The sequence below is a fragment of the Accipiter gentilis genome, chromosome 17 (genome assembly GCF_929443795.1).
Source record: "Accipiter gentilis chromosome 17, bAccGen1.1, whole genome shotgun sequence".
Lineage (NCBI taxonomy): Eukaryota > Metazoa > Chordata > Aves > Accipitriformes > Accipitridae > Astur > Astur gentilis.
Genome location: NC_064896.1, coordinates 14,201,987 through 14,217,133, shown reverse-complemented (window position 1 = coordinate 14,217,133; position 15,147 = coordinate 14,201,987). Strand labels below are relative to the sequence as shown.

Below are 15,147 nucleotides of genomic sequence, written 5' to 3'. Positions count from 1 at the left end.
ACTGGACCTGCAACCTAAAAAAAAAGAAGAAAAAAAAAAACCAAACCTACCATCAGGTGAATGTTTTCTAGAGGTTACATTTCTGTCAAGCAAAAATTACTGGGCTTAACGCTGGGACATACAGGTGGAATTCAACAGCACACTTAGGAATAACTCATAAGATCTCCCATGGCAGCTATTTCTGCTGCTAATTTCTATGCATCTTCAACTGACATTCTTTGTTGCTTTCTCTTATAGTGCACAACAATGACCATCTATTACAACAGCAAGGAACGTAACAGGAAGGCTCTGAAGCATAAGCTCCCATTGCTTCATAACATCAAGCTACATTATCATAAGGAGCAAGTAAGAACAACCATATACCACAAAACCACAGAAAAGAAAGTGCATTTACCAGATCTTAATTAGAGTTTACTCAGACCAAGATAGATGGACAAATGCTTTTCTTTCTTAAACACTCATTTTGCAGGTTCTGCTTCAAAGGGGTTCAGGGTTTTCTATCAATTTGCAGTTTTTGATTTAGCTCATTTCTAGTATTTTACCTGTTTTCCCAAAACCCAGCATCCTACCAAATGAAATACAGCTACCTTACATTAAAAAGAATGACAGGGGCTCCAGTTTCAAACTGTTTGAGTGTCAGCTATAGTGGCTAAAAAGAGGAAAGTGCCCATAGAACAGATGACTTATTCGTATCACAGACAAGCATTTAAATATATATATATATATATATCAACAGTATTTGCTGTCCTAGGGAGCTGCTGAAAAATTCAAGGCAATGTAAGTATGCATTCCAGTATGAGGAAGGCTGCCAGTCTTGATAGAAAAGAAAACGGGAAAGGACCTCTAGTGGGCTGAAACTGCACTCCCCGGGTGCCAGACAGCAACCTCCTTCCACTTCAGCTCCCTGCACTTACACCACAGCTACTGCTTTACTTGCCAGCAAAGCCTGATAGTTTTACCTAGTGACTGGCATAAGAGAAAGCATGTACTTTTAAGCGCAGTAACAGCAGTAAGCCTCCTTTTCAGGCCAGCTAATTGGAAACATTCCTTTGGTCTGCTCTCTGTGTTTGGAGGGACGCATTTTCATTTGCTTCAGAAAAAAATGGAAACGGTTCTATTTTACCATGTAGGTCACTAACATGTCAGACCACTTCAGAGTGGTTTTGTGTGGCCTAAAGGACATAACATCAGGGACAATCAAAGACACACAAATTCAGATGCATATCTGGAATGAGGATTCAGAATATTATTCAGACTGTCAAGGCATTTTGTTCTTCCAACACTTTTTAGCTGTAAGCAGTTCTGCACAGGCAGCAGAAATACCATTTAAACTGCATTTTTAAGGTAACTCTAAGGTGAAAGAGCTTGCAATTCTTTATCTGAGCTCAAACAAGGCACAATTTCATGTGACGGTACATGAAAAATAGATCAGTGAAGGTATTCAGAATACTTAGATAATAAAGCAGGTCAGATTAAGAAAGCCTATTTATTAGGCATCCCAGTTAAAAAGAAAATAACTTCTTTTGAACTGAAGTTCATGATTCACCTCTAAGTCTTTAAAAGCCTTCTCTTGCTATATTTAGCTTTGTCTTCAAGTCAGATCAGTTCTATCGTTTCCCAAAGTAGACTAATTTTCATCTTCAGCATTATAGGCCGCAACTTAGCTCTCTTTTAAATGATCCAAGCAATAACTTCTCTTTCAGCAATTGCCCTCAAAGGGTTTGTATCAACTTGAGAAAGACCATGAATTAAAGTTGACATTGTTAAGCAGAGTGATGCAAGACATTTGCTCATTATTATTCAAAAATATCACCACCTATACTGCAGTGGTGCTCCTTGTGCCATTAAGCAGCATGCTGGAAAGGAAGCAAACCATTTTACAGAGCAGTTGCTTTCAGGCATAATACTTGCACTTGGAGTCCAAGGCCAGAAGAATGCATCTGGTCTGTCCTTCACATAGAGCAATAACAGTACTGCCCTGTCATAATTGAAAAGCATGCCTGAAAGTCACTTGATACAAGCATTCATCCAGAAAATAACAACTAAACCGAAGACACTAACAAGTTCATATCTTACCATCAGAGACCTGATTAAAAAGCAACCAGGGTCTCTCAACCTTAATCTTTTTGGACCATCACCGACTACGACCATCACTAGTAGAAGAATAAAATAACTTATTTTGAAAGAGTACTAGTGGAGCCACAAAGCCCAACTGTGTTTCTCTCCTCTGTAGAAATCAGTAACCAAGGCAGAAAGAGTTGTCTGTCTTGAAGGATTTTGTGAGTAATTTTACAGAAAGATTGTGTGCAAGGGAAATAGTCCAAAAGAAACCTCTATGATTAAAAAGAATAAAGAGTTGGAGCTGACAGGGATCATTTAAGTATGAGAATGAAAAACACAACATCCTATGAAAACATTGCTTAACGTCTTTAAGTCAAGCAATTAATTTCTCAGGAATTAACTTCTTGAATCTGAACTGCTTTATGACAGAAACAGCAAATGAAAAGAGAGTTGACCAAACTCTTAAGAGAAATGACAGGAAACTGGACCTTCAAAACAGTCGCTGAATGAGGTAGAATATAACATATGAGAGAGATGTGGGTATTACAGTGATTTCAGGTGCAATTAAAATCCCTTTTAAGGACAGAGTGGGGAAGAAATGAAAAAAAGAGTTGTGTGTTTTGCTTTAGGTTACAATGCAAAATTCTGCCAACAGCATGAAGGAAAAACTAAGTGAGTCTTTTAAAACAGGCTAGTTTATATAAGAGGGAAAGCTTAATACAGAAGAAGCAAATATTTATGCCATGTTCCTTCTTTTCTGATAACAAAGTTGGTAACTTGCTTGGACTCACTTTTTAAAGTGTCAAACTCCCGCATCCATGAAACTGCCCACTATTCCTCCAGAGGATTGTTTTTAACAACATCACTGTCTCATTTACTTTTCAGTGTTTCATTAGTTCTGCAGTCAAGCACTGCTCATCTGGCAAATAAAGATCAAAATGTCATTTTGAAACAGCAGAATTTGTGAATTTGTGCATGAACAGAGTGTCCAGCTTTTTTCCACCCAGTTTCTTCCTATGTCTATCCAATGAGAAAAGTTTTAATTTACTGTCAAGACAGCTGCAATTATGAATGTTTTATTATTACTACTCTGACCAGGACTAATATTCTGGGGGAAGAAAAAAAAAACAACAAAAACACACAAACATAACTCTTAATATTTGTAATGGCCTCTTAAAATTCCACTACCTTCTGTGGAAAACACAACATGATTTCAGATACAGTACCATAAATGTTGAACTATTAAATTTTGCATCATGGTTGGACTATTAATTAGAAAAAACTTATCCATTCTTTCATGGAGCAAAACCCCTATACACCGCAATGTCTTTCCAAAGTATGTTCCTACCTTCCACAATGAACAGAGAGAAGCATCATCCTACAATATCCCTTCCTTGCATTTTCCTGTGTCCAAAAATCACTCTATTTTGCTTCCTTTCCACTAATTGTGGAACTCTCCAGAGTAAAGTGAGCAGGAATTGTTTATAGCGGTGGTCTCCAAAGTGGAGTGCATGCAGCCCAGGGGATGCACAAGACAATCCACTGGAGGGCAGGAAGAAAATAATAAATAAATTAATAATGGTTTTAATTTAGTTAATAAAATAATATTTTAAGTAGTGTTTATTTCATCTTTACCTCATCCTTTTTAAAGTTTATATTGTGCATGTTTTAGAGCTTGCATAACACTACAGTAGTACACGTCTATAATTTATAAATAAATAAATATATTGGGGGTGCGTTCTCAAAAAATAACTTTACTGATAGGGGTGCACAATCAATAAAGTTTGGGAAACAGCTGGTTTATGTGACTTCAGCACCAGGAAACTGAAGCAGCATTTCCTCCTTTGCCAGAAGGAGGTAAAAATAATGGAGGAAGAACTGCGCGCAGTGAAAACTTTTCAAGTGGGCTGCATTCTTCAGTTACTTACTTGCAAGTTTAATCACAGGCAGGGAGTGATTTTTCAGAAACAGCTAAGTGCTTATCTAACACCATGTCTAGTAGTTGAGCAACCCTTGAAAATCCCATGAGATTCTCATTGGCATCTAGAGGCTGCCAAAGGCCATTCAAAATCTTATTCTGGATGACTTAGGTTCAGGTCCATTGACTTTCAAAGAGATTTAAAATCTAAATACATAAAATTTAGTTTCAGCAATAATTTATGCCACTGCATTGCTTGGCCAGTTTTCTAATGCAGATGTAAAGTCAGCCTATTTAAATTACTTTCAAACACTCATAGGAAAAAAAAAAATAAAAAATTCTGCTAGTCACTCGACACTTTTTTTTCTTCTTCTTAAAAATCACCTACTAAAACAGTCACTTCATTTCTGTAATGGCCATGGATAAGTATCAATTAAGTGAAACTTTAAAGTTACTAAAACTTTGGAGAAGTTTTACTTAATGGGTACGCATTATTAAGAAATAGTGAAGCAAGGCAAACCATGTTGTCAAGACTCTTCTTTTTAAAAATTAGGTTATCCTGACTAACGTCTTTTTTTCAACCATTTCTGTTCCAGTGAAAATGACACTAAGTACTTTACTCAATAATTACACATTTTGAGATTAATTCCTTTACTCCACCTGAAAAGTTTCCAAGCACCACGTAGCATTGATTACAGCTCTGAAATTTTCAGTATAGCATCCTCTAAAAATCAGAGTTCAAACATTTCTTTTAAATAGCTAAGAGTGCAGCTAGAGTAATGCAGTTTTTCTACATGACATTTCTCTCATGTACTTTGATGTCAAACAATGAATGCTATGAAACAAAACACTTAACCAATTTGTTTTTCTAGTCATGCATTACATCCCTCCAAATTCTAGCACCAAAAGTTCACAGTATACGGTAATTAAAACAGACACTTTTCTCACAGAGCAAGGGACAGGACTGCATAACCATTTCAGGATTTACAGCACCAATTTAATAGAACATTTCAGCACATGCTGACCTTTGGGCATCTAAGAACTCCATTTAAATAAAACTACCCATGTGGAAGGCCAAGCACTCCTTGAACCAGTCCCCATAATTACAGAACCCAGTAAATACCAGTAACAGATCTGTGGTCCCTTCTGCAGTTTTCCTAACAAACAGGTTGTATCCTGACAGACCAATAGGCTCTTCCATCCCCAATGTGACTCTCAGAAAAACTCTTTCACCTGCTCTTCATTTCCTCACCAGGCAGTTTATACAAGGCAAAAGCAGAAATGCATGTATGCTATCCCTGCCAATATAACTCTGGCTGTTCTGTTTGCTCTTTGGAAGACTTTCATCCTCCTGTGAGTCGTAACTATCACTCCACACTGTGCAACAGAAGCAAATAGCACAGACTGTTCACACGTGAACATCACAAAACAGTTTCAGATGTCTGTCTTACCCTTCTATCTTGTCTACCTTCCTATCCTGCTTTTGTGTTTCACAACAGAGCAACAATACAAGTGCATTCAGATGACCTTCATCAGATCAACCATCCTTTAACGCATGAATGTCATTACTGCATAACCTTCCTCTTATCTCTTCCTAGGAAAGAATCTAACCTTACAGCCCTCTGCATGTGGCAAGCATTCACACTGCCCTCACTGGAAAGGTTCCCAGGAAGGTACAGCTTCAACACTAAATCATCTTCCATTTCATCTTCAGGGGATGCTCTTCAAATTTAATGATGCCTCTTTTTACCTGTCTTTTCTAAACATTTTCTGGGTTTGACCACAAACACACACACATACAAGCCAGCTAATTTTAATTTATTGACTTTCTTCTGAACACGATTTTATTTGTCCTTCACTTTACTAAAGAAGAGCAGCACAAAAAGCTAGGCTCACAAAGTACTGGAAGGTTAGAACAGTTGAGCAAAGCCATGTAATTTATTTCACTTACTGCAATGAGACCATGTCTTCTCAGATGGGATGGCAGAACCAGAGGTTTCTTGGCTATGCCTGTTCTTAAGATCCTCAGCTAATACTCAGGTGACCTGGGAATGGTACATATCTATCCCCCACGCCTTTCAGACAGACACTTGCTAGGATTATCTTCCCCTCTCCCTAATTCCTGTGCCCTGAATGAGAGTTTTGCCCATATCTTCTGCCAAATATAGTCATATATCGTGGAAGCTGCAGCCATATTTTCCTGCATCTCTCTATTTTCTGAAGTAAGTTTTCCACCTTCTTTTCTCTCCAAAGAAGATGTCATAACTCACCCAGTAGAATGATCTTTAGAAGCTCACATGTATTGTGGTATACCAGCAACCTGATGATGCAGAGAGGCTGCATCCCTCCAGTGTGTACATGCAGATGCTACTGCATTTATGAAAATGCTAGGCCCTCTGACCTATAAGCACAATACTACTTAAGGGACAGAAGCGAAAGGATGTCTGTCCTCATCATTTTCAGGAGACAACTGCTGCTCAGGTGAAACTGCCAAACTCTGCATCCAACCAGTATCAATGAGAAAGAACACTGTTTGCATACAGTAAAGACAATTTACTGTTTTGGTGCCATAAGTTACTGGTTTTTTAGACATCCTACCTGTTTGTGCCACCAAGTGGGTCCAGCCACTCCAAACTGCTCCAACCTTTTCATGTGAGAAAAACTCAGTCTCAATCTTCTTGGGCTCCGTGAGAAAGATCTCTTTGCTCACTAGCTGCCCATGTTTGTTGCTACCCCAGACATACAGGTGTCCTTCATCTACAATAGACAGAGAAGTAACATTTGTTGAAAAGTGACATACATAGAACACCACCAGATACAGGCTCTGTCTCAACTCAGTGATGCTGAGGAAAGAACAACATTTCATTCAATTTGTGTGTTCACTGTATGCTTTTTCCTACCATTCTTTACCACATGGGCGCACAGTGTTAACTAGGATATCACAAATATTTGCACAGGCCTTAACAACACAGCCTGGTTTTTGAGGACTACATGACTTAGGGCAACCAAGCTGGTGAGGGGCCTGGAGCACAAGTCTTATGAGGAGCGGCTGAGGGAACTGGGGTTGTTTAGCCTGGAGAAAAGGAGGCTGAGGGGAGACCTTATCGCTCTCTGTAACTGCCTGAAGGGGGGTTGTAGTGAGGTGGGTGCTGGTCTCTTCTGTCAGGTGGCTGGAGATAGGACAAGAGGAAATGGCCTCGAGTTGAGGCAAGGGAGACTTAGGTTGGATATCAGGAAAAATTTCTTTACTGAGAGGGTTGTCAAACATTGGAATGGGCTGCCCAGGGAAGTGGCTGAGTCACCATGCCTGGAGGTATTCAAAATGCGCATAGACAAGGCACTTCAGGACCTGGTTTAGTGGGCATGGTTAGTGGTTGGACTCCATGATCTTGAAGGTCTTTTCCAACCTAAACAAGTCTATGACTCCCTGAAACCACCAGAGCTTTAAGGTCAAACCGCCTAGACCTCATTTCTACTGTGAGCTTCTCAAAGATGACAAAGATGTTTATAGCAAAGGCTAATTTTTATTAGAAAACTAACCACAGTAGTCAACTTCTCCGAGAAAAAAAAAATCAAAGTATCTTGGGGACACTCACTGAGCAGTCCCACTCAGTCCACTCTGTTCTTACAGGTGAGCTTTTACCTCGACCCCAAAGCTTTGATTTAGTCCAGTAAATAACTTTCTGATTTGCAGCAAATAATTTAACTCCTCTCCAGTACCTGGGACTCTTCAAAGCCTGGCTGGCTGCTCCTGCTCTGCATTACAGTCTCCCAACCTCTCTACAAGAGCTACAGACTCCTAGCTCTGCTCCTGCCTTCTTCAGCTTGAGCAAATTCATTAAATTCCCCAAAGCAGAGACAGTCTAATGCTCCTTGTCTCACCTTGCACAGTCATTTCCTAAAGTAATTGGATACATAGCTGTGAACATACAGCTAAAGCAGGTACCACCCACCACAAGGCAAAATTAAAATCATGCCTCAAAACAATGCTAGACAACTAGTGAGAGTCCTCTGCAAATAATCACTGGTCTTCCCCACCCCTTTTCCGGACTAGACATTTGTGCAAGTGCACACTCCAGGATTACACCCACAGGGATAATTATCTTTACAGAAACACCCATATTGCTTCATATGTTTCATTGGTGCAAGCTGGAGTTGCTCACAGCCTAACGACCAATTGACAGTAACGAGATGACTGTGGAGATGAGTCCTTCTGCAGATATTACATATCATTAGTTTCATCTTTTCAGCACAAAATCATTCCGCCCAAGTGCTAGGCCTCCATGTCAAAAAAAAACAAAACAAAAAAAAAAACACCACAAGAAACACTTAACAGAACATGAGCTGCATCAGGCCTCCTTAAGTCCTTTGCCACCCTGTACAAGCTGCAAGCATAAGAAATAAATCTTGCACACATGAAGTACATGATCATGGGCCCAGAAAGACTGGAAGCCATATCATTTCCAACATGGAATTGTCAGAGCACACGTCCACAACACTCAAGGCTTCTGAAGTCTCAGGTCAGCACCGAACTCTTTAAAAGCAGCATGACAGGAGTAAATCTTTCAGAGGGAATAAAAGAAAAAGTAGGACTTAGGCTACAACATATTTAGCGATCACAGTTTGGTAACAGTAACAGAAGGAATGAGCCAGGAGAATTCCACTATACTACTGCTGTTGAAAAACAAGAGCAAAGGGCTGGGGGAAGCCAGTACTTGTTAAGTTACATATTATTGACAGTCATCTGCAGGACTTCCCATGTTCCTCATTAAAACAACACAACTGAAATGAAAAGGAGAAACAAATCAAGCAACTGTTTTATTCGAATTCTCCACTAAAATTGATAAATTCTTTCCCAAAGTACATACACCTACTGGAGAGAAAAAAGAGGTCACGGAAACAGCTTGTTTCAACAAAGAAAAACATTATGGTCATTCATGTTTCCACAACTAAATGCACTGCCTCTGTCACCTCCTTTTCTTCTCCAGGAGGTGCATTTGCTTTATCCTGAGAAATGTCATATGCTCAACCCTCATCTCATTTCTTGAGTAGGCTTTAACAAAAACTTAAATACTAAGACTTAGCACCATATTTTCATCATTGGAGTGTTCAGGCCAGTTTGGATACAGGTAGACTACCATCCTTTTTTTAAAGGAACTGCCATTCATGTTTTCAACAACCCACTTCAACAGCTGTGTCAAAAACCTGCCTGATTGCAGGTGTTTGGTATCCTACCAGCAGGTGGCTCATGCAAGAGAGCCAAAGAAAATTGCATCACAGTGTGACAGATTCCTAGAAGAAAATCTCCATTTAAATACTACTCTCTGCAGTAGTATCTTTACTATATCAAGTATCTTTAAAATAAAAAGTATATTTTAAGCAATAACGAGTATCTTGCAGGATGAAGGACAGCAATAGCATCACATTATTAAAGTCTTTGGCACCTATTTTGTTAATTTTGGTCCCCCTGCTGCCAAGTAGACTGCTCTCTTAAATAAAAAGCAAAAGCATGAAAGATTAATCTGTTCACACCCTAAATACAGAGTGCTAATTAACTAAAGTAGGTTCTATTTGTCCTTACAGTTCTTCTTCACTAATCGCATATACACTTTGCATCTCAGAATTCAATATAATTTACATCTTGGAGCATCCCCCCATACAACTAAATCTCTGTAGATCTGCATAAGCAAATACTCCAGTGCTCCCTTAATGATGACAGAGGTACCAGATGGCTGCATATTTGCTAAGAACTTGTTCCTACAAAGTTTGGCAAAGACTTGTCTTCGTAAGGTTCAATATATTTTCCACAGTTCAAAACTGTAAGATTACAGCATGAAGAGCTATTCTGTTTCCCCTTCTCCCAGTCTGCCAAGAAAAAAAAAACAAAAAAAACCAAAACTTTATTAGACTTTCATTACTGGATACTTAATACTCCAGCATGGGAGCACTGCCTGAAGATCAAAGAACAAATGGCAGACATTATGGAAGTGCCTAAGTGATTAAAGCAACTTCCTACTGCTTTAAATAAGCCTTGTGCTCTTACGTTACCTCGCACAGATCTGCACACTGTTATATTAGAGCCACCTAAGATAACTCCAGACCATCACACATCCCTGCACAGCAGAGTCCCATGCAGAGGCATTAGCTCACAGAGCAGAAGCAGAATAGCCACTGGTTCCAGCAGCCAACCATCCAGGGTTACCCAATGGGGCATCATCCTGCAGCTCTAGAGACTTACCCAACCATGTGCTTCCACAAATCCTTTCAGAGTGTCTAACCATTAAAAAGCCCAGACCCTTACTTACTCATAATGGCTAAGTCACACCTGACCCCAAGAAAAAACACACTTAACTCAGAAAATTCAAAACCTGAATGCAGCTCTTAAAAAAAAGTTCTCAGAATCTAAAACTATTACAAAACAATTAACCAGCACTAACCAGGCCAGATCAAATTTTACCAGTCTAACCAAAATTGACAAATGTTTCCAAAGCACAAAAACCTTTATAGGCTGAGACAAGGAATTTCACTTTTGTACCTAAGGCCTACCTGTGAGTGACACTGAATGATAGGAGCTTGCAGCAACTGTCTTCACCTTTACATCTTCCAGGCCTAGAGAAAAATTAGTCTCATAAAATTTGTACAATTTCATGCATAAACATGCATACAAGCATAACAGGACTATGATAAATTTTGTAAAAACCCTCTGCTTTTGGGCCATAGATGTTGCAAGACTATCTTTTTCTCCCATAGATTATGACCTTGTACACTCATTCTATCCTTCAGATACTGCACTACATGTTTATAATACCAAGTGGCTTTATAATAAAAGGATGCTACGTATCACTCCAAATTATATTTCTGCTCTATCCACTTTTACAAAGGAATCAGATTCCTGAATTACCTGTTATTTCACAGGGTTCTTTTGCTGTCAGGAAGAGGGGAAGGGTTTTTCCTTGATTTGCACGCTTTGCCCAAGACGCCATGCCAGTTCCCCACTGAAGCACCAAACCACTCTCTTTCCAGAGTAAACACAAACAGAAGAGATTAACACACATCAACCAACAACAAAATCACTTAACTCATTAATTAGTTTTAAAGGTACATTCACTTCATTTTCACTGATTCACATTACTTTAATTCACTTTAAAAGATCTTTATGCCAGAAACATATGGATAATCCTGGTGAAGTCATCAAGCAACAAACAGTTGTAGTCTAATTAGATAAGAAAACTAAGAAGATACTAAGCAAACTGTATCAGCTCTGAGGCCTATATTAGGACATTACTGAGGACTTAGTAACAGAAGTCCCATAGCTGTAGCACCTCCAGAAGGGATACAATTTACTTATCACTATGAGTTCTTTGCACTTTCTCTGCCCTTTCCTTCTCTTCATGCTAATTTGTTTGTGCAGTCCAGCGCACACTGAAGGAGTGAAGTCACTTGTCTTCTCCTCAGGAGCTTTCAAAGACTTGACCTAGCTCTGAAACAAGATGTTCACCAAATGCAGAGCTCAGGGAAGTTTAATTCCCAGTATTCTTACAAGCACCAGAGATCCCACTCTTCTTCCAAGCATCTCCTTTGCATCTTCAGCTAGACTCCACTACCTGGAATCCATACTAAAGTTCATGCAAAACTAAACCAAATAAAAAAGCACATCTAGTTTGTTGTTCCTCAATTTTAATACAACCATGCCACTTGGAAGGTTTACAGTTAGTCCATGAACAAACTCAAAGTCTCTAAGAGCAGCAGGAGAAATATTTAGACGTTATGACCCTCCCAAGTATACACACAGCAGACAGTGGGAGGAAAGAGTCAGAGGACCAGGTTTTTGAAGGTATGTGAGTGAAATCAACTCCAATTATATCCTTTCCCTCCTCCCTCAATAAAAGAAACGTTTCATTCTTGTGATTTTTCCAAGTGTCAATTCCAATTACATCATTAAAAAAGCCACATGTCATGTGCAGTTCCATTTTGAAACATCTTATACAAACCTAAATCTGTTACTTTGCATATTATAACAAATTCAAAATCCTAAGAAGATATTTGGATTGACCAGGAATATTTTTTCCGCAAAGAGGCTATTTTTATGTTTTGTTTCAGAATAGGAGAAATCAGTAAGTTTTCCACCCATCAGAAAATTAACTTGTTAATAAACTCACTCTGAGTTCTTGTAGAACAGTTCTTCACCACCAGTTTCCACCAACACGTTTCTAGCATATTTATTATTCATGTTAATTTTTACCAAAATCTTAATGTAAGACTTACAGAAGTATTTTCCCTGTGATATTTAAAATAAACACAAGCTAAAATAAATTTCATCTTCCTTCCTTCTCTCCCCCTCCAAGCTATTAAAACTCCATTTCTTTTGTTACTGAAATGATATTAAAGTTATGACATATTTACCTGTAGCAGTAAGGGCATGTCTCAGTCCTGCAGCAACATCGACCACCTTCTCTTTGAGAGACTACTCAAATAAAAGAAAAATGTATTTTAGTTGCTTTTTGCATTTAGTGCCTCTGAAAGCAAAATACACCAAACAGACAGAAGTAGAACACCATGAAAATAGTTCTCACAATTCCAGCCTGCATGTCACAATGCATATCAACATTTTGTATCATAAAGGAAGTAAATTTTGGCCAACAAAATATTAGTGGAAACACCTTAAAAAAAAAAAAAAATCAAGCAAAGCAACTGGATGTACAGCTTTGTGGCAATAAATAAAAAGCCACAGTCAAAATCTTCACATGAAAGAAGGAACCTTGGCGATACAAATATGTTTCTTTCTTAATTTTAACTCAGTGTTCCTCAAGAATTACACCAAAACCTCCACAGCAAATACCAGCGACCAGCAGTAACAATTTCCATCAAGCTGTTCAGTCTTACCAAGTTCTGCAGTCACAGACAATACTGCTGATAGTACCACCTATACCACTGAAGGTTGCCCAATATGATCTTCCAAAGACAACTGTATCACCAAGTCATGCATGCATAAAATTAGTGAGTTAAGTTTTGTCCTGGTTTCAGCTGGGATAGAGTTAATTGTCTTCCTAGTAGCTAGTACAGTGCCGTGTTTTGAGTTCAGTATGCGAAGAATGTTGATAACACTGATGTTTTCAGTTGTTGCTAAGTAATGTTTAGTCTAAAGTCAAGGATTTTTCAGCTTCTCATGCCCAGCCAGCGAGAAAGCTGGAGGAGCACAAGAAGTTGGCACAGGACACAGCCAGGGCAGCTGACCCAAAGTGGCCAACGGGGTATTCCATACCGTGTGACATCACATCCAGTATATAAACTGGGGGGAGTAGGGTCGGGGGAGATTGCCATTCAGGGACTAACTAGGCGTCGATCGGCAGGTGGTGAGCAATTGCACTGTGCATCATTTGTACATTCCAATCCTTTTATTATTGCTGTTGTCATTTTATTAGTGTTATCATTATCATTATTAGTTTCTTCTTATCTGTTCTGTTAAATCATTCTTATCCCAACCCACGAGTTTTACTTCTTTCACTGATTTTATCCCCCATCCCACTGGGGGGGGAGTTGGGGGGGAGTGAGCGGCTGCATGGTACTTAGTTGCTGGCTGGGGTTAAACCAAGACAAGTTTGCACAAGGTACTTCAATTCTGGCACTTCTCCACTTCCGAGTACTCCGCAAATTTATTATTCTTCTTACAGATGTAGCACTATTTAAAATAGATGGCATCAAGCCCAAGCATTTAACAGGATACAAACCAAAACAGAAAATATTTGAGATGAATGAATGGTCTACATGGTCAGGGAGGTGACAGATTCAGATTAGCACTGTCAATGCTACCATTTTCAAGGAACCATACTGGAATGATGCTCCCAGGAAACACCAAGGATACAGAAGCATCAGGTGAGTTAATCCCTGTTCACTAGGGGTTACCTAGGGAATCAGCTATCCTCCTTCTCCTACATTAAAAAAAGCAACAAAGGAGTATCTGGCATAAGCCATGAGGCTAAGTTTCTTGTCTGAGAATCCTTCCTGCTCTGAAGTTATTGCTTTCATTTGACATGACAGGTCATGTGGATGGAAGAGTTTCATTAGTGTTCTCCAAATAAGAAACTACAGTGTAAATTAGGGATTAATTAGAATTCCTGTGAGAAGTTTATTTAAACTGTTAGGCTTATAGCCAACAACAGGAAACTTTTGTGATGTTACAAAAGTCTCAGTACCTACCTGTTAAAACATTTTAAAGCAATTAATCTGGAGCTATTCTGAGTTCACCACCACCACTCAGCAGCACCTCACCTGCAAATATCACCAGACTTCCACACGACTCACAGGAACAATGTGAGTCAGAGTCCAGCCTTCAGCATTTACAACTGAAGGTACTGAACAACAGAGAAATTGCCATCTAACTTTTCCATCCTATTTCCTTGGAAGCTCATATTGTTTGGTAAATACTGGAGGTTAGATAAGAAGCAAGTCAGTGTACTTGTCAGTTCCTTTACACGCAAAAATAAAAATCACTTTAATCTCAGAAGTGATAAAATAAAAGTTTATTCCCTCAGGTCTAGTTTTCCTACAGCTACATACTTTCTCAAACTACTATTATTTCAGGGGTGACCAAACTTACTTTTATCTAATTGTTTTTACAGCCAAGAAATAATACTATAGTCCTCATTTCAGGGGAAGAAACTCTGACAGTTATAAATACGCTCATAAAAGCAACATACCTAAAACCAGACCTCCTACACAAAAAGCACAAAAGCAACAGATGAAAAGAACTGTCATAGCTAACTTTCTTGAACTCCATCATGCAGCTTTTTTTTTTTCAGGGGTGGATTATTGTTAGTTTGGTTTGTTTTGCTTTGAACTATTAAGCACAAACCTCCAACAGGGTATAGTGAAGCCACATACTCTTCACAAAGCAAAACACAGTTAGTATCTTACAAACTTGAGCCAAAGCTTCAGTTGGAGTAAATTTGCCGTTTCACTACCTTTAGTATCACCTTATATCATATGAGCATCAGACTCATTCTGCAGATGTTATCGAAATACATTACAATATGTTATAATACCTAGTGAAATAGATGACTTTCTATTAGAAGTGGGCAACTTCTTCATACAACACGAAAAGCAGCCTTAGCTTCTCATCTCTGGGTCAATGACCATCTTTGGTCCTTGTCCTGGTTTCAGCTGGGATA

The 15,147-nt window shown here is 38.9% G+C and overlaps 1 protein-coding gene across 1 annotated transcript in view; it reads right to left on the bottom strand.

Annotated features, from left to right (window-relative positions):
* Positions 1-15,147, bottom strand: part of SERGEF (secretion regulating guanine nucleotide exchange factor) — a 169,315-nt gene that overhangs the window by 150,081 nt on the left and 4,087 nt on the right. The window contains 4 exon segments of the mRNA XM_049819954.1: positions 6,578-6,736; positions 10,526-10,588; positions 10,881-10,994; positions 12,383-12,443. Of these exon segments, the coding sequence (XP_049675911.1) occupies positions 6,578-6,736; positions 10,526-10,588; positions 10,881-10,994; positions 12,383-12,443 (397 nt within the window).